The sequence below is a fragment of the Neofelis nebulosa genome, chromosome 3, assembly GCF_028018385.1.
Source record: "Neofelis nebulosa isolate mNeoNeb1 chromosome 3, mNeoNeb1.pri, whole genome shotgun sequence".
Taxonomy (NCBI): domain Eukaryota; kingdom Metazoa; phylum Chordata; class Mammalia; order Carnivora; family Felidae; genus Neofelis; species Neofelis nebulosa.
Window position 1 is genome coordinate 115,572,695 of NC_080784.1, and position 20,556 is coordinate 115,593,250.

A 20,556-nucleotide genomic window follows, 5' to 3' on the forward strand; every position below is an offset into this window, starting at 1 on the left:
CCAAAATGAGAAGCAGCGTGCTAAGTCAAAGAGCACTGAGCTTGGAATCAGGAAGCTGATGTCTGCTGTGTGGGGCCCTCAGCAGGTTGTTTTCACTTATCTTGGCTTCAATCTTACATTTGCAGAAATATGAATCATTGATTTATAAGCTTGTGTTAGCCGATGAACTTTTACAGCAAATGGTTGCAATTCAATATGGCAAATTGGAGCTGCTCTCGTATCTGGGTATCAAGCACAGTGTGAAAACCTTGGGCTGTATGACCTCTTGGGTATGTTGTCGTATGGACATTTTATGAGTATGGGGAAAATACATTTTAGCTAATATTCTGCTTCTACCAAACATTTGCTGTTTAAGCCTTTTACTTCTAATTGTGGAATGAAAAGCTTTGGTCTATGTTGAAAGAATTTCAGGCATTAAGCATGCAAGCAGGTGGGAGGACTTTGGGGAAGGCTCTGAAATTAATCTGTGCCTACTTGCAAGGTTAATCCAGAAGATCTGAAGGTAAACGTGGCTTAGTATTCTCAAAGGAGCAGGAGGATGGGGGAGGATGGTTCAGGAAGGCTGGTCTACCATCTCCTCTGTGCCCAGACAGGTTCCTCTCTCCTGAGAGCCATTTGCAGCTGTTGGAGACCTATTCCTGGGATCACTTGCAGGGGAGGGGTGTCCTAGGCTTGCACACATTTCTTCTGTAGGCCTCCCTACTCCAGTGTGCATTGGCACATGGGTTGCTCCATATGCTTTCCAGGGCTTCTTACTCACTCTTTCCCTCCCTGACCACAAGCTCAGTCTCCTGCTGCTTCCTTTGCCTTAATATTTCTGCTTTTCTGCCTCCAGAATTCTGGATAAGAGTATGGAATTTTTGGACTATTTACTGTTGTTTGAGGTAGTTTTACATCATTTTCTCTGATGACCTCTTTGCCTCTGGAGATGAAACTTCTGACTAAAATTTCAACCTTTAGGGCACTTGAGTGACTCAGTCGGTTAAGCATCCAACTCTTGATTTTGGCTCAGGTCATGATCTCACAGTTAATGAGTTCGAGCCCTGACAGTGTGACCGTGTAGAGCCTGCTTGGGATTCTCTCTCTCTCCCTCTCTCTGCCCCTCCCTCACCACCCCCCCCCCCGCCCCGTCTCTCTAAAAATAAATAAGTAAACTTAAATAAAATTAAAAAAATAAATAAATCAGCTTTTTATTAGGATGTGTCAAATTGTTTAGAAGTCTTACTACTTTTATTGATGATTATGACAGTAATATAGCATGGAAATAGTTTATAAGCTTCAGTGAATTAATGAGAAATGAAGGGCAGACTCACTTATCATATGTATATAGCACTTACAGCCTTTACCTTCCCAATAATCACAAAAATATGGTAGAGTTAGTATTATTTACCAGATCTTTTAGCAGACTAAAACCAAAGAGGTTAATTGTAAGATCAATTTACACAGCAGTGGAAACCAGTAAGTCTTTTAACTTTGCGTTCCATATTCTTTCTTTATACTAACTTGCCTCTTTGAATATTTTAATCAGAAGGTAATGTTAATTTCTCACAATCTTATTCACATACACATTCAGCTTTTCTTGTCAAATACTCAAATACATTATTACTATTGACTAAATGTAACAAGAAAATATAAATAAACCAGAAGACCGAGTTACTATTTATTGAGCTCCTAGTTTGTGCCATTACATATGTTCATTACCTTTTTTATGGAATTCTCAAATGATCCAGGTCAGCAGTCACCATTAGGTCATTCTTGTAACAAGATGGTGAATTTTTCCCTGTTCTCAGGTTTTTATGACAACACATCTAATCATGATCACTCAGGGTATGAGCCTTCCCTTTGTTTCTTTTTTTTAATCCCCTTCTCTGAAGTATAATTGACATGTAAAAAGCTGTACATTTTTTTTTAACATTTATTTATTTTTGAGACAGAGAGAGACAGAGCATGAACGGGGGAGGGTCACAGACAGAAGGAGACACAGAATCTGAAACAGGCTCCAGGCTCTGAGCTGTCAGCACAGAGCCCGACGCGGGGCTCGAACCCACGGACCGTGAGATCATGACCTGAGCCGAAGTCGGCCGCTTAACCGACTGAGCCACCCAGGCGCCCCAAGCTGTACATATTTAATCTATCAACTCAATGAATTTGAAATAAGTATACATCTGTGAAACCATCACCATGATCAAGGCCATAGACATATCCATTACCTCCCAAAGTTTCCTTCCACTCCCTACTATTACTATTTTGTGGTAAGAATGCTTGACATAAGATCTACCCTCCTCGGAAATCTCACATATACAGTACACTATTGTTAGCCGTAGGCACCATACTATGGTAGATCTCCAGAATTTATCTTCCTTAAAAGTAGCTTTGTATCCATCATATTCCCATTTCCCTCTCCTCCCAGCTCATGGCAATAACTATTCGACTCTCTGCTTCTATGAGTTTGACTGGTTTAGATTCCACATATAAATGAGATCATATTTGTCTTTCTGTATCTGGCTTATTTCACGTGGCATAATCCCCTCCAGATCTATCCATATTATTGCAAATGGCAGGATTTCTTTCTTTTTTGAGGCTGAATAACATTCCACTGCATGTATATGCCACATTTGCTTTAACCATCTATCTGTTGATGGACATTTAAGTTGTTTCCATACGTTGGCTATTGTGAATAACATTGCAATAAACACAGGAGTATAGATATCTCTTTTTGAGATCTTGATTTCAATTCTTTTGGATAAATATCCAGACGTGGGATTTCTGGATCTTATTCTAGTTCCAGCTTTAATTTTATGAGGAATCGCCATATTTTTTTATAGTGGGTGTGCCAATGTACATCCCACCAACAGTGTACAAGGTTTTTTTTTTTTTTTCCATTCCATCACCATTGCTTATCCTGTTGTTGTTGTTGTTATTTTTAATAATAACCATCCTAACAGGGGTTAGGTGATATCTCATTGTGGTTTTGATTTGCATTCATCTGATGATCAGTGATGTTCAGTACTTTTTCATATACTTTTTGGCCATTTGTAGGTCATCTTTGGAGACATGTCGATTGGGTTCTTTCTCATTTTTAAATTGGATGATTTATTGTTTTGCTATTGATTTGTAGGAGTTCCTTATATATCTGGAGTGTTGACCCTTTATCAGATATATGGTTTGCAAATATTTTCTTCCATTCCATAGACTGAATTTTTATTTTGTTTATCATTTCCTTTGTTGCACAAAAAACCTTTTTAGTTTCATATAATCCCACTTGTTTAGTTTTTGCTTTTGTTGCTTGTGCATTTGTTGTGATACCCAAAAAATCATTGCCAACACCAGTGTCAAGGAGCTTTTTCATTATGTTTTCATCCTAGGAGATTTATTGTTTCAGTCCTTATATTTAGGTCTTTAATCCATTTTGATTTTAGTTCTTCCCTTTGTTTCTATCCATATTATTTCTTTTCCCCCCAAAACAGGGACAGCTAGAAATGTGTGTTGAAATAGGAAGGAAGAGGTAAAAACAAAACAAAACAAAACAAAAAACCCAGCCCATTATAGATTCTGAAACTTTTCTCGGACGCTTCCTATTTATTTAATTGTAAATGTTTATAAATGGTAAAATGTTTTTAAAGGACAAGTAAAATCCTTGTAAAAAAAATCTCTTCTCTAAGTAACCAGAAAGGTTACTCAGCCATGAAATACTTGGAGTGGAGAAGAATGAATAGATTCAAGTAATAGAAATAGAAATGACAGGTTTTGGTAATTCATCTGATAAACCAGATGAGGGTATTCCAGACATGTGCAATAACCACCCACCCCCCAAGATCATGGGAAGGCTCATACATAAGCATGTGTTTACTTCTAGGTACATCTCTCACCTTAGAAAAGAGCCTTCTGACAGGTGGGTATACCTTTAGTAAGGAGTAGAGTGCTCCAGCAAATATTAGTTTTGGGCACAAAGAATTAGCTTAGCTTAAGACACCTTCTTATGATGTGATTTGATGACCTGGATCTATCTCCAGCTGGGTTTGTTGACACAAGTCTTTAAAGCATTTCCATTATGGCTAATTTTTACTAATGTCTGTCTCAGGCCGACAGTTTGCATTGTCTTTCAAGCAAAAACTCTTTCTGAAACACGAACAGTACTGATTGCCATGAATTTTGTTATTACAAAGAGCAATCTGGTTTTATAGCCTCTCTCTGTTTTCCATAACTCATTTTTCATTTCATGAATTCTCTGCTTGTAAGTTTTCACTTCTTCTGTTGCTGATAGCTTCCCATTCATATTCTTGAACCAGTTTCTCTTGCAGAGTCATGGCTTTCTGCTGACAGAGTTCACTGAGAATTTCTGCTCCAAGGACCTGGCCAAATTCAGTGAATAAGACTCAGGTTTTAGCTTTTGTATTCATTCATACAGCTCATGACTACTCAACACTTCATCACTCAGCTTAGAATGGAAATGGCCACTGTCTATCTGAACTATTGTTAACATCAGTTTTGCCTGGGAAAAATCTATCATTTGCCTTTTCTGATTTTTCATCCTAGCGTCCAGCTGTCCATTGTTAAATTCATCCCATCCAATCATTTTTAAAAAATTATTTTCATCCTTAAAATCAAAAGCAGTATCAAATTATCTGATCTGCACAGATTATTTTCAAAAATTTTATTTATTCTTTTTAAAGCAAGATCTGTATTTATGTCTTTCAGGAGGTTTATGTAATTTATTAGTTCACTAAGCCTAGTATAATGCTCACTCCAGTCTTCTGTTTCTTGTAGTAACTGTACATCCTCTTCTCCAATCTAGTATTTTCTTTATAAATCCCATAGTTTAGATTCTCATCTTATCATAACTCAGTTTAACTTCATTTTCTCTTTCACATAGTATGACATTCTTTGTAACTTTTTCATTTTCAATAGGTATGTTTTTGTCAGTGTCTTTTCAGTTTTCTTAGATTCTATTCTTTCTCAATTCTCAATATAACAGACACTTCCCACAGCATGTGGTTTTTTCCTTTAAGCCTATGATTGAATATTTAAGACAGACATGTTCAGAAATATTCTTTGTCTCTTCATGTTTTCAAAAGATATTGCATTTTTGACCATTTTTTCATAATTTGATATCTTTTAAATATTGTTTTATAGCTTATTTCAAACTATTTAAAATACTTATGCAATTTATTTTTATTGATAAATTCTACCATTTAAAAGGAACATTCATCAGGGGAAAATGGTAAGCTAATTCCAATAAACAAATAATAATAAGAGATATCTGAGATTTATTATGAAAATCAGGACTAAGCTCCTCTGACACCTTTGTTGTTGGTGAGACAGTAGTCAAAGTACCTTCCACTGTAATTTTCCCTCTGGTAATTCCCAACATTTTTCTCTTTATTCTTGACCATTATTATATTTAAGTGTGATTTATTTTTACTTGCCATTTTGGGTATAACTTTAATCTTAGGGTTTCTATATTCAGTTCTGGAAAATCCTCATCTGTTATCACTTAAATAAGGGCTTCTCTATAATTTCTTTTGGGTACTCTTGGTGATGTAAGTAAAATTTTGCCTCTTGACACAGACAGCTAGGTAGGTGGGTAGACAGATAGAAATGTAGATAGACAGATAGTTGTCTTAGTCTGTTTGGGCTGCTATAAAAAATTACCACAGGCTGGGTGGCTTGTAAACAGCAAAAACTGTATTGCTTACAGTTCTGGAGGCTGGAAAGTCTAAGATCAAGGTGCCAGAAATCTGGTCATCTTCTGGTGAGGGCTCTCTTCCTGGTTCATAGATGGTATCTTCTCACTCTATCCTCACATAGTGGAAGAGTTTGGGAGTCTTTCTAGGGAATCTTTTATGAGGCACTGATTCCATTCACAAGGGCCCCAGCCTCATGAATTAGTCATCTCCCAAAGGCCCCACGTCCTAATACCATCAGTTTTGGGAGTTAGAATTTCAGTATATGAATTTTGGGAGCATACAAACATTCAGACCAGAGTAGATAGATAGATAGACAGATAGATAGGAACAAATCAATATTGGATCTGTCTCTGGGCTGTATTCTGCATCTTCTACATCAATTCTGTCTTCAACCATATCCAGGATACCATTTAAATGATTTGTTCTTTTTTTTTTTTTTTTTTTTTTTAATTTCAATGACTTTTTTTTTCAAGGTTTCTCAAGGGTTCTCTTTCAGATAGATTTTTTTCTTATTTACCTTTAAATTGTTTTTTTTTTAACATTTATTTATTTTTGAGACAGAGAGAGACAGAGCATGAACGGGGAGGGTTAGAGAGAGAGGGAGACACAGAATCGGAAGCAGGCTCCAGGCTCTGGGCCATCATCAGCCCAGAGCCCGACGTGGGGCTCGAACTCACGGACCGTGAGATCGTGACCTGAGCTGAAGTCGGACGCTTAACCGACTGAGCCACCCAGGCGCCCCTTTCTTATTTACCTTTAAAAACCCTTGCTCTTTAATGAATATTACTTTTTAATTTATCTCTTAAAGTATAATTAATATACTGACTTTTGTCTGATTTTTTTTTAGATTAATTTTACCTGGAAAGAATTCATGATCCTATTGTTGAGTGTTGCCTTTCTTAGCATTAGATTTCTTCATGTTTTAGAATTTTGTTTTGTGTACTCATTGTGTATTCTTTCTCTCTGCCTGCCTTCCTCCCTCCCTCTCTCTTTTCTTTCTGTCTTTCTTTCAATGTAGTTTTCTCACTATGTATGCCTGCTTTTCTTTCCTATGTACTCACCCTTTCTTACCTAACTCTTTTATGTTTGTCTTTCCCTGACATCCTTAGCCTTCTAGACCAGACTGGTCTTCAAATGGCATTTCTAAGGGTGCCTGAATGGCTCAGTCGGTTAAGCATCCTACTTCAGCTAAGGTCATGATCTCCCAGTTCATGATTTCGAGCCCCTCAGTTCAGGTTCTGTGCCATCAGTTCAGAAATGGAAGCTGCTTTGGATTCTGTGTCTCCCTCTCTCTCTGACCCTCCCCTGTTCGCTCTCCATCTGTATCTCTCTCTCTCAAAAATAAACATTGAAAAAAAAATAAAATGGCATTTCTAGACTTCTGTCCTAGATGTATGTTGTAGATATGATAGAGTTAGGCATCAAGTAAGCATCTACTGGTTTTCTGATTGAGAGACTATGTCCATATTCTTCAGCCTTTAAGCCAGAGACCTGGTTTTTTCTCAGCTTATCTTCAACATTTCCAAGTCACTGGCTTTATTAAGTGAGCCTGACTCTGGTTAGAAAACTTTTGAGCATTTATTCTCCAGGAATCATACTTATGGCCATTATTTCTATGTCTGGAACTAGAGCCAACAGGCTCATGGCTTTATCCCTGCTTCCCACTTTGCATTTTTGGTCCATTTCTAGCCTGTGGACATGCCCGTTTCTTTTTTGAATACAAATTCTTCTAAAAACTTTTTCTCTTTTTATAATTGGTCATATGTTTTGAGTAGAAGGAATAAATCAGAGCATAAACTCAAGGTGCTGTCTTCACAACACTATACTAACAAATTTTTCATATGTGTTATTTTATGTAATCTCTTCAACTTCTTTCCCTCTTCAGGGCAGATAGACATCTTCTACATTAACCTATAACCCTTACTATGCAGACCATAGACATCAGAAGTATATATTTGTTGCTAACACTTCTTAGTTTAAGTAATTTTATAATAGAAAAAAATCTGATTCCTAATCTTAAAGACATTGTATATATGAGAATATGTCAATATATTTCTGTGCATGTGTGTTTGAATGGGTGTAAATAGATATGTATTTTCATACTTATTAGGGTCCTGCTGAGTTTATCTACCTATTCATGTGATTTTTTCTTCTGCTTTCAGTTTGGCCAAGAATATCTTGAATATGATTCAAGAAATTTCTCTTTAGTCCAGAATACAGAAAGAAATATGAAATTTTGAATAACAATTTTGGACTCTGCTGCTTCTTGTAACATTTTCAATCTCTTTTATTGCTTGATTGTTTTTAACCTCTTACGAAACACAGATGACCAGACTTACTCTGTGTAAGGGCTTGAGGGGAAACTAACTGGCCCACTGATGTTTTTATTCTCATGATAGTGTTTCCATGTGGAAGTTGGTAGCTCAGGATCACGTTGGGAGCCGGCTGGCTGCTAAGGCCTGTGCTGCTTGTGTCTTGAACTTTCTAGAGTTTGGAAGTCATCAGTCCAACTTAGCAGCTCATTCTTTAAAACCAGAAGGGTCTGTATTTTCCTTGGCCTCTTTATTCCAGCAAATATTATAAGACCTTAATTCTCATTGTGGCCTAATTATTCCCTTCTATTCATAATTCAGTGGGAACTATTCCTACTTGAGGAAATGAGGGCAGAAATGATTGAGAGTAATGGCTTGAAAGCCATGAATGTCTAGAATCTTGTGTTAAGTCTGATACATACTAGCTTGGTGGTCTTTATAGGCAATTCACTGGAAAAAAAGAAGTCTTTCTCTACTTTCAAAGTGGGATCATCATAAAGACTATTTTCTGAATGACAGTAATGAGATAGCTCCTTAAAAAAATGAGACCTATAGTTAGTACCTAAACACTTTCCAATTAAAGAGTATGTCTTTAACTCAGCTGGTTCTCAATAAGAGAAATTCTAATATATGAAAATTCATATTTAATAAAATAGAAATATTGTAAGGATAATTCCAATTACAAATATATACATTTAACTGCCAACTAAATATTTGCAAGGAAGTCATCAATCATGATGAACCTGACTGAAGAGAAACTATAATCTTGAACTTAGTACTTTTAATTATTAATATAATGAAATCTTTATAAAAGAAATTTTCCTAAGACACATGAAATCTCAGTACCAATTTGCAGTTAAAGTCATCTTTACTGATGATAAACAGGCAGCATGAATAAAAATTCTGAATGTTTAGTGTTCTTAAGTAATGCTAGATGATTAGACATCTGGCATAGGTTTTATAATTAACTGAAGCTTAAGAGTTATGCTGATAAGCTGGCCTTTACAAATATCTGGTCCTTTCTTTGAGGTTATTAGTTAAAAATAGTGATAAAATACATCAATAATTATTTACTAGCCATTTTGGAGTAAGAAAAAAATATTAAACCACTTTCAAAAAATTCTTCTTTGTATTTCAGGCCCTCCGGGGAAACGAGGTAAGAGGGGCCGAAGAGGAGAATCTGGTAAGTCTCTCAGCTGCTCTTTGTCATTAATGTTTTGGTTAGATTCCTGCATCTGTTCCTCCTAATTAATGATTATATAGTCTTGCTGGAGGTTGCCCACAAGCTTGTGCATGTGTCTAAATCTTCTCTACTAGACCTAGAATTTTTTTTTTTTTAATCATCTCCTTATTTCCATCAAACCATAGATAGAAGTTTGGAAAATATTGTTCAGCTGTTAAATTTGATAACCACTGGCACCCAATTTGGGGTTATTTACTGTATCAGGTTAAGTTGGTCCTTTTTGTGTACAGTGGAGACTTTTTTAGCTGCACACAGTGTGGCAATATCACCCATGCTTCTGTCTCCATACATGTACATGCATGGAGAACACATCTTTGTGAGAACACATCTTTGTGAAAACATCTGCTTTGGGACACTGGGGCACATGTCTTGGAAAGGTTTATTGTTATTTTATCCAACTGGTACAATTTTGTCATGCTTTTACTCTCATTCATTTCAAAATTTGGAATTTTTATTTCTCTCATATAACCCTAGAATTTTAGTGATGACAGCAGCTTTAGTAATCAATCCAGCATTTTCACTTTGTAGTTGAGGAAATGGAGGCCCCAGAACAGTCAGGTGATCCAGCCAAGGCCACGCAAATTTTTAAGAGCAGAACTTGAAACAGAACCAATTGTCCCGATGCCTATTTCAGTGAGTTTTTGCTCTTAGGCCAAATCCCTATATGTACCTTCCTCTTACTTTGCAAGGAAGAGTTGATGGCCTGATAAGACTTTGCATGGTCATTTTGGAGCCTTAGACTTTATAAAACAAGTCAAACAGTAAGTGAACACACTATTTCGATATTTGGTTTCAAAAAACATTTTTTATTTGAGTTTTTTCTTCACTTTGAAAGTAATTCAAGGTTTGATTCAAGTATGCTAAGAAATGCTCTTTTCCAGTAGAAACAGTAAAAATACTGATCTACGAAAAAAAAGGAACAGATTGATTTGTAATGTTTTTAGTTTTTTGTCTCATTTCCTCTTCTTTTTGGAAAAAAAATATGTTGAAGTGAAAGAGATTTATGAAAAATTTACTAATTTAGGCAAGATACCTGCTTAATTCCCTTAAAAGTGTTCCTAAAAGTTATCTTTCAACCTCATTTAATCTAAGTAATTGGAAGCTTGTACAGGTATCCCTTTCACAAAATGCAATTTTATATTTAAAGATGGATTATAAATGTATTTTAAGGAAAAAGAAATAATAAAACATTAGCAGAGTCAAATAGTTGGTGAATTGATCTTTGTCAAAAAAAATAAAAAGGATTGGGGGGGGAAAGTAAAAATTTTGTACTTATGTGAAGTTTTATAGAAATTTAAAAAGCCAATTCCTAACTTCTTGACTACTAAAAACTTGTGTTTGTGTTTTAATTGAGCATACAGTGTGCAAAATATTGAAATTTTCTTAGACTTTGCCTATGTTTTGATGAAAATACATAGTTTTAAAAAAACATATAAACATCAGGGTTTAGTCTTTTATATATTGACAATGCTACTGAATGAAAAACATTTTTAGAACAAATAATGGGTACATTTCTCATTTAGCCATTTTACCAAACTCCAGAAAGTTATATATCAATTCTTTATAACTGGGCTATCATCAATGACCAAAGAGCCTCCTGATTCACATTTTCTCTAAATTTTTAGCTATATAAATAAGCCATCTTAAGATGGGCCTTTCAGTAATTCATAGAGAGGCCTCAGGGAATCTGAACATCCATTGAAATTTTATATAAAGTTTGTGTGCAGATAGATGTAAATACACTTTTATGATATGGATAAAATGGAAATGGATATGGATATGGATAAAATGTATGGATAAATACACTTTTATGATATGGATATCAAAGTTGTCCATGACCTAAAAAAAGATTAAGAACCATTGAACTCTAGATGACTTCTAGATGACTTCTTTGTCCCTTGTATTTTGATGATGATTATGACAATGCTTTCATCTTTTATTTAATCTTCATATTTTGCATATTCACTAATTCATCTCTCCCTTTCTCTTATTCTCTCCACCCTGCCCCTACCCCACAGGTCCTCCTGTAAGTATATTTGCTGCATTTGGGATCTTCTACGTTAATCAGGATCATGTATATTAAAACTATGTTAAGACATCAAAATATAGTCTATATTTCAATTAGAAAAATGTTACTGACCTTTGAAGGATATCTAACATTGGGAAATTATTTTTTTAGTACACTATTTTGGATATGTTGAAGTGTAATATGTGTCAATTAAAAAAGACTTTATTTTTGATATGCTCACAAGCCAATTACTCTCTTGGGACTTTTGGACAAACTTATGAAGCTCCTGATATTAAATACTTTTCCTGGAATTCTGAGGTTTCTCTTGCAAGCAAATCCCCAAGCTATTTCGCACTTCTTTTTTCATCTGTTTAAACTTGTATCTGAAATATTTGCATTTGCCAGTCCACCAAATGTAGATGGCAACATGATCATGGAAATGATACCCCCCGGGGGCTTGGTCTGGTACTCCCTCCTTAGGCAGCACTCCCTTTGAAGTCCCTTGGAGTTTGCCTGCATAAAGAACATGAGATGGAGCCCTTGGAGAGTTGCACTCTCTTTTTTCGTTCCTTGAGTAGGTCAGAGCTGCCGCATTCCAGCCTGCTTTGCACTCACAGGAACAGATTATCTTGTCAGCTTTGAGCTGGATGTGTTTTTGAGTAATAATATCCTGGATATCTGTTGTCTGACCCCAGTGTTTGCATTGTCCACTGTACATTTACGGTAGCCATGATCATTGGCCTTGAGATACTTTCTCATCCCAAATAGCCAGTTTGCTCCAGGGTTCAAAGACTCCACATTGGCAACTTATCTAACAGGCCAGCATGGTCCAGGGAGAGGGGCTTAGCATATACTCGTTTACTTTATTCAGAGGAAGCATTGGCTTCCAAATATCTTTTGCAGTCTTCCTGCCACGTTCAAGGGTGGAACATAAATCATGTTAGAAATGACTTTGCTTCTGTAACTGACTTTCAGCTCTTGCTTAATGCTAGGCAGATGGTATGCCCCAGGTCTAGGAACTTTATTCTTTCGCTTCATATTAAGCCTCTGTCTTTAAAGCTAGAAGCAAACCACTACTACCCAGAGGAAACTCTGGAAATTACAGCCAGAATAGAGAGTTCAAGACTTTTTTTTGTGTGTGGATGTGGATGTAAGTAAGTATTAGACATGCGAAGGTGTAGTTAAATCTTGCTTCTGCCAAATGGTGACATTTCGGGTTCTAGTATTTCTTCTTTGGTCCTTCACAAATTTAGGCAGCCATCTAGATCCTGCTTTCTTGAAACATCTATTAGTCCAGGATCTCCACTAAAGATTTAATTGTTCTTTCCTTTCTTAGTATATAAAAAGAAAATAGAACAAATGTGTTTAAGCCCCAAGTACAGGCATACCTGGAAAATATCATGGGCTTGGTTCCAGACCACTGCAATAAAGCGAATATCACAATAAAGTGAGCCAAGTGAATTTTTGGCTTCCTAGTGCATATAAAGGTTATGTTTACACTATACTGTAGTCTGTTAAGTGTGTAATAGCAGTATGTTAAAAGAATAAGTTACCTACCTTAATTAAAAATATTTTATTGATAAAAATGCTAATCATCATCTGAGATTTCACTGAATCATAAACACTGATCACAGATCACCATAACAGTTATAATAATAATGAAAAAATTTGAAATATTGTGAGACCTACCAAACTGTGGCACAGAGAAACAAAGTGAGCAAATGCCATTGGAAAGTGGTGCCTGTACCTTGCTCAACGCAGGATTGCTGCAAACCTTCACTTTTTTTAAAATTTATTTTTTTATTTTTAATGCATTTGTCTTTTATTTTATTTATTTATTTTTTAAATATGAAATTTATTGTTAAATTGGTTTCCATACAATACCCAGTGCTCATCCCAACACCCTCCTCAATACCCATCACCCACCCTCCCCTCCCTCCCCCCCCATCAACCCTCAGTTTGTTCTCAGTTTTTAAGAGTCTCTTATCAAACCTTCACTTTGTATTTAAAAAAAAAAAAGATACCCGTGAAGCCCAAAAAAGTGAAATGTAATAATAATGAGGTATGTCTACATGTGACAGGCAATATTCTAGGAACTTTACACACATACTTCCGTTTTGCCACACAAAATTCCTGGTGTTACCCTTCCCATTGTTCAGTGAGGAAGACTCATAGAGGTTAATTATCAATAGTTTTACCTCTAGAGAGGGTTTACAAAGTTGGAATTCAGTTAGATGTGTCTGGTTCAAACCCTTTCCACTTACCACATTATCCCTATTCCTTATGAGTTTTGAGTGTGTTGCAACATGGATCATTGTGTAACAGTGGTAGGCCATGGGTCCAATCCTGTTTCTTTATATAAATAACTGTGTATAATAAAAACATGTCCAAAAAATGTAAAGTGGTTAATCCATAAAATAAGAATTCATACTTTCCCATCTCGATTGCATTTTAAAGAAGTTGTAATGTGTTTAGCAAACCGCATCAAATCTAAGAAATAAGGTATAATCATGAGTTTTTATACTGACTAAAAGATAAGTCACTCACATTTGGTAAGATGAAAAACCATCGATTGGAAAAGGAGAAAAAAAATACGTATTGATTATGCTATCTTTACTAATACAATGGAGTCTTATGGTACTTGGAACCCCATATCATGGGAATCCTTATGGGTGAAATGTCTTATAATGGAATCCTGTTGAGGCTCTAATTTCTAATAAACCTTCATATATGATTTTCAAGAAGTATTTGCCTTATATCAAATTTTACTTCATAGGAGATCACTGTATAAAATATTTCCATTATATTTCTTGCATCTGAATAAAAATCAGTGAGCAGTGGCATTATTATGATTAAATAGGTTTACCAATGATATATTGAGATATAATATCCAATTATTAACAATTATAACTTAAAGTGACCATAGTCTTCCTAGTTTTAGCATCATTTAATTTTATGTGTATTTTCCCCTTCCATTTCTTTTCCATGAACCGAAATCTGAAAGTTTCTGTAATTTTATTTTTAGAGAAATTTTATTTTCCTTTTTTGTGTTTTTAAAAAGTATATTTAGCTATCTGCACAAATAAGAAATTACAGGAAATATCAATGCTTACGCTGCCATTGTAATGGCAGTTGCCCTTGCCTCCATTCTGTAAATACAACGTAAGGCACAAAGGTAGTCTGAAAAATTCCATAGTCTTCCTTCTGGTGAGCAATTTGTGACACTGAACCTGTGTTAGAATACTTAGCACAAGGAAATTCCTCAAGCTTCCTTCTTGCCACGAGTTTCTGCGCTGCCATGGCTTCCCATGTACAGAAAGATTATGAAGTGTAACCTGGTGTTGGGGTTTGTATTTTCTTGTCATTCACTTGTGATATGTGCTCAGTTGTGCAAAAAACAGCATGTGGACACTTATGAAACAAATGAAAGATTGATTGACAGTAACAGATCTCTTGTCACTAAGAGTCACCTTTTCATTGCCCTCCTGAAGTAATCACTCTGAAGTAAAACTAAAAAAACAAAAAAGTATAATGATAAAATTTAATTTTACAACCTTACATTTACATCTTCATTTGATATATTGGATATATCACACTAGATTAGTGTGTGGCTGAAGTGTTTTTTCTTCTGCCAGTTTCTATATCTTGCATATTGAGGTCATTTATAATTTAAAACTTGAAATACAACTTGAATTAGATCCCACGTATCAATTCACTCTTTAGGAAGCTGTTCAGCTTATTACTCGGTTATCTATTTTGACAAAAAGATATTGCTACCATAGGGGTCTCCATTATAAAAGGCTGCAATGCAGCAATTTTATAATAGTATGTGTAATTTACTTTTACATGAATAACAGGTACTTCTTTCTATTTTCTTTTTCATAAAGGTAACATGTAATAAAACATTGCTGTAAAGGAATCCATGAAAGTGCCTTGAATGCCCAGCTCGGATATCACAAATGTGTTTCTAGAATGATTTGCCTGACTGTTGTGTTACCTGATTCCATATGCCATGAAATTGTACCGCCTACTTTGGATTTCTTAGAAATGCAGTCATGTTTCAATAAGAAGCAAAGAGTCAGATAAAAATTTACAAAATGATTTCAGAGTTTTTAAATGTAGCAAATTTTGCACTACTTTTGACCTTTCTTAGAATCAGTGGGGGATGTGGTTTCTCTGTCCTTTTGTCCCCAGAGGAGACGCTATTCTGATATTCAAACAAGCCCTATAACTGTAGCCAGAAAAGAGTCCAGAGACCTGTTTTAACTGGCTTTGTATTTGTATCAGTCTATCAAGCCATATAATTGTGCTTGACTGACAGAGATATGATGTTATTGTTGGTAGCATAGAACCCTCTGAGGTGCGAAATACGACGCTCTTGTGTAGCCCGTTCTGTCCCATCTACCTTCAGCAATTGTCAACTCAATTTGAAGCCCAGAATCTTGTTGACAGATGAATGAAGCAGACTTAGCCAAGTTAAGCTTACAATGCTATTTCTGCCAATATGGTAGATGAATTAGGAAAAAGAAATCTCTGAGGAAATTTTAGATGAAAAACTCTGATATCTTTACTTCATATTGAAAAAAACAACATGACTTTTAAGTCAATAGTAAATCTTTTCCAGATTCACTAATAATTACAATTTATGGTAACTTCCTACCTATGTGTTACTTTATAGACCAATTCTCATACCAGCCTTGTGAACTAGAAATTTATTATACCCATTTTATAGACTAAGAAGCTGAGCGTTGGGCAAGTCAAGTTATTTTGCCCTAGTGCTCACATTTAGCAGGAGGCAGAAACAAAATTTGAACCCATGTCTATCTCTAGCTCTCTGCAAAGCCCCTTTCTACCCCATATTTCTGTAAGATGTTTTTCAGGCAAGTAAGATTTAAGATTTACCACTTTCTTTGCAAATGCCTTCTCTGTTGTGCCCTTCCCTCTATCATCTATGGTTCATATTAAGCTTTTCTTAGTTATCTGTAGATCTCCTCCATGTGCTGTTTCTTTTTTTAAAATTTTTAAAAATGTTTTTATTTATTTTTGAGACAGAGAGAGACAGAGCATGAACAGGGGAGGGGCAGAGAGAGAGGGAGACACAGAATCTGAAGCAGGCTCCAGGCTCTGAGTTGTCAGCACAGAGCCTGACGCAGGGCTCGAACTCACAGACTGTGAGATCATGACCTGAGCTGAAGTTGGGCGCTTAACCGACTGAGACACCCAGGCACCCCAACTCCATGTGCTCTTTCATATTGCTGGCTACTCAAAACAAGCTTATAAATTATCTGATTCAAGAAAACTAAGAATAAAATAGTCTTGGGGTATTTCAGCAAATGTTTCTTTAATTTCTTCTTTGTTCCTGCTTAATTATTAAAATATTTTTGTTTCTATCTGGGCTCAAAGAATATGCTTTTGTATGTGTGGTGACTTCTTTTTTCCGTAATAATAAGGTATTCTTGTTGATAGAGCAAACGATGCATCTTATAGGAAGCAGGATCACTGCAGTGATTCTGGGATGACTATATAAATTCAGATGTAGTCACCATAAGAGACCAGAGAAACAAACAAAACAAGCCTGGAGCATCAATTTGTGTCTAAAGGCTGTTTGGGGACATAGCTATAATAGAATGACCATAGGCTGTCACAGATGGGTAGTTCATTTTGGGACACTGCACACAAGTTGTGTCTTGGAATAAAAAGTAGAAAAAGAAAATATAACTATAATTCTTACATGGAATAGATTCCCCAGTGTCTTTTTATGTCTTCTGTTTTGAGTGGTTCAAGCTGCCATGTTTGAAGAGGGAACTGTACTCAGTGGTAATTTGCTTCAATGCTTCCTCTGATATTGTTTATGTAGATTTAGTGCCAGATTAAGCAGAACCTTAGAACTCTTGAAAAGGGAAAAATAATGGGTAAAGATCCACTAACTGAGGTAAATAAGGTTGTTTAAAAGGAAGGAGGGCAGGAGGAAATAGCCATACAAAAATGTTGGCAATAGTTTTTGCAACATTATTTTTTCTTGTGGTCTATTTCTAGGTGCCGTCTATTTTAGAATAACTATAGCTATTGTAACAGACAAACCCTGAGATGCTAGTAGCTACCACAATACACATTTATTTCTTACACATGATGAGGGGCAATCTTGCAGAGATCCAGTGATGGAGACTGCTGTCTTTCATATGAGTGTTCTAAAGTTACCCAGGGCATAGATACGCAGCCACGAGATAAGGAAAAAGAAAGAAAGAGAGTGAAAGGTTAGATAGAAAGATTTTCTTCTGCCACCACCTGAGATACAGGTTTTTATGGTTTATATTGCTTTTGACCACATTCCTTGGGCAAGAGTCAATGTCTATCTTCACACATAACTGTGAGGGAGATCAAGAAATGTAGCTGTGGGCTCAGAAGAAAAGGTAAACATATTTGGTGAACAGCTAATCTCTGCTGCCCTGTCTGGAAACAATTCCTTAAGAAATATAAAGGAAAAGAAAGAATGAAAACAAAAAAAAAAAAAAAAAGAGAGAGAGAGAAATAGAAATAGCTAGAAATCCCCAGAGAGATGTACATGGGTATGTCACTTGGGTAATAATGTGAATTCTGTCTTATTGTAACATTTTAGAAGAGAAAAACATTCATCAAAACTATCATCACTAGACTCCTTGAACAGAAAAAAAAAGTAAAAAGGAAGAGTTTGGGTTTTGTTTTGTTTTGTTCTGTTTTTTAGGTTGGGGTTTGCTTTATAAGAAGAGTAGGATATTAATGCCAGGCCACAAGCTCCAGGACCCCCAGGTTGCTTTGTAACATCATTGATAAGGAGGGCTTTTTAACTTTAAGCACTTAAAAGATCTTTCAGCAACATCAGACCCTGTTACAGCTTTCTCTTCTCTGTCCTGTCTCTCATGCCACTGAGTTACTTCATAACCTTGTGTCTACATAGTATTGGGTTTAGAGTGACCTCCTCAACTAGAAACAATTTTGGTTATCTATTTTGTTTCATATTCCCAATTGTTTCAGGTGAAAGCTTAATGTTTAGTAATAGTATTGTGAAAAAAAATGACTAACAGTTTTAAAGCAACTCTTACAAGGTTTGAAAAGTAAGCAAATGTCACTCTTTGGTGAGAAATAGATATTAAAACCAAAGAGAGGTTAGACACGGATCCGCTCTCTTTCAAAGATACTTGGTAGATGAAATAAGAAAGAGCTAGAAGAGTGTTTCTCTTTAGATTAAAAAAAATAAAAAAAACAACAGGTAGCACAGGCAGTCAGAATTATTAAAAAGAACCTCATGGTTTTAAAGATTTTGCTGTTGGTTGGTGATCAGACACCTGCAAACCTTTCTAATAGCCAGTCTACAAACAAATGGGGTGTCACATCACTCTTTCCTGTTTGGCTTTCTTGTGACCAAATACTTAGTCATGTTGCCAAGTTCCTAGGACTGTCTGCCTGTGCACCTGCATATATCTTCTGGGACAAATGGGGAAGTAATTATATGACCTCCCCAATTACGGATTTGTGGGCCCTGGTCAAGAAAGCCACTCTAAAATAAAGTGCTATTAGAAAGAAGTTTGGAGTCATTTTGAGTGTTAGTGTTTTGAACGAAGTCAAATGAGTAATTGAAGGGATACGTTGTCATTTCATCATGACTGTGTGAGCATTCAGTAATCTTTGTGGGGCATGTGATTGCAGAGAAGGCCTCGGTGTCCCCATTCTTCCAAACTCGCTACTTAAATGCTATGATTTCCTCTTATAAAAGGGTGGCTCCTCTTTAATTTCCAGTTATGTGGACACCATGAAATTGGCTTACATTTGGCCTAAGTTGATCAAGTGACCTGTCTGATCTGAATTGGGTCCTAGACTATAATACAGAAAGAATTCCCTCTTCTAGGAACTTAGAGTCTAGTAGAAACAGAGCAAAACAAAAACATGGCAATATTATGTGAAAAGAAGTACACTTGGGTTATGTCCAGGTACAGTGGAAGAACAACAGGGCAGATAAATAACCTAGGTTTGGGTTGGGATGGGATCAGGGACACCTCTGGATCTATGGTAAGTCAAGGAGTTGTTGACATGAAAAATTTAAGTAATGCAATGTTTTCAGGGAGGCTAGCATTTTCAAAGGCTTTGAGACACAAGACAGAATGGCATTTGGGGAAGCTGCATATTAAATAGGTTGAAATGTAAAGTTCAGGGAGGAGATTAGGCAGTAAATCAAGAGAGCAGAGATTGGAATGGATAAAGCTGTGAAGGACCGTGCATGCCATGCTAAGTCATTACCCTGAGAGTGTACAGAGTCTAAAGGATTTAAGAAGTGGGGAGGCATGGTCAGACAAACATTTAAGAAGATCACTCTTCCTAAAGGACAAGAGGAGGACAAAAGGGAAGCAAGAGATGACTAAATCGCTGTTGCAGATATTTAGCTGAGAATACAGTAGCCTGGAGAGAAGTAGAAAATGGGATAGATTCAGGTGCTCTTAATGAGGTAGAAATGGAAGAAATTTGTGACTAGATGTAGGGATGAGGAGGAGGGAGAAGTGGGGGTGATTTTTCAGGCCTTCCTCTGGGGAATAATAGTTCAGGCCACTGGAACAAGGAATAGAAAAGGCAAGGGAGGTTTGGTCTGATGAGGAGTTACAGATGCATATGGAACATCCAGATGGAAATATCCAGTAGCCAGTTGTCTACGTTGGTATTCCACTCGGGAGAGGTTTGAGCTGGAGTGAGAGCTCTAGGAATAATGAAAGTATAGCTGGTCGTTGAAGTGATTGAAGTTATCAGGCCACTCAGCTTATGAAGATGACACCCTCTCCCACTCTCCTTTAGAGTTGTCATTTAAGAAATAGGTGGGAAAATTGGACCTTTTAAAGAAGACTGAGATGGAGTGCTTAGAGAGGTGGAAGGAGAATCATGACTTACTACAGTCAAGGGAGACACAAAGGAAGAAGTCTTAAAATGAAGAAAGTGGTGAACAGTGCTAGATACTGCAAACTGGAAAATAGGATGAAGACTGAAAAGTGTCCACTGTGTTTACCAATACAGAAGGCCTTGGTGCTGCTTTTCAGAGCATCTCCATGCATCACTTTTTTCCCTGACCGTGGTGTCTATACCTATCAGTCATTTTACCCAGAGGAGGTAAAATGGATGTAATACAAATCAACCACAAGCGGAAAACTCATGCATACTCAGGACAGCACATTTTATTAAAATGTCTCTTTTGATTATTCCCACTATGGGAAATTAGGATAACGTTTGGATGGAAGATACACACAGTGCCAAGTTGTAACTCACAGCTTGTGAGTACAAAGGAAGGTT

At 36.3% G+C, this 20,556-nt stretch overlaps 1 protein-coding gene across 1 annotated transcript in view; it reads left to right on the plus strand.

Annotated features, from left to right (window-relative positions):
• COL25A1 (collagen type XXV alpha 1 chain) overlaps window positions 1-20,556 on the plus strand; it is a 477,363-nt gene that overhangs the window by 244,855 nt on the left and 211,952 nt on the right. The window contains exons 3-4 of the mRNA XM_058721691.1: window positions 9,138-9,182; window positions 11,261-11,268. Coding sequence (XP_058577674.1) covers window positions 9,138-9,182; window positions 11,261-11,268 — 53 coding nt within the window. The remainder of the gene's footprint in view (window positions 1-9,137; window positions 9,183-11,260; window positions 11,269-20,556) is intronic.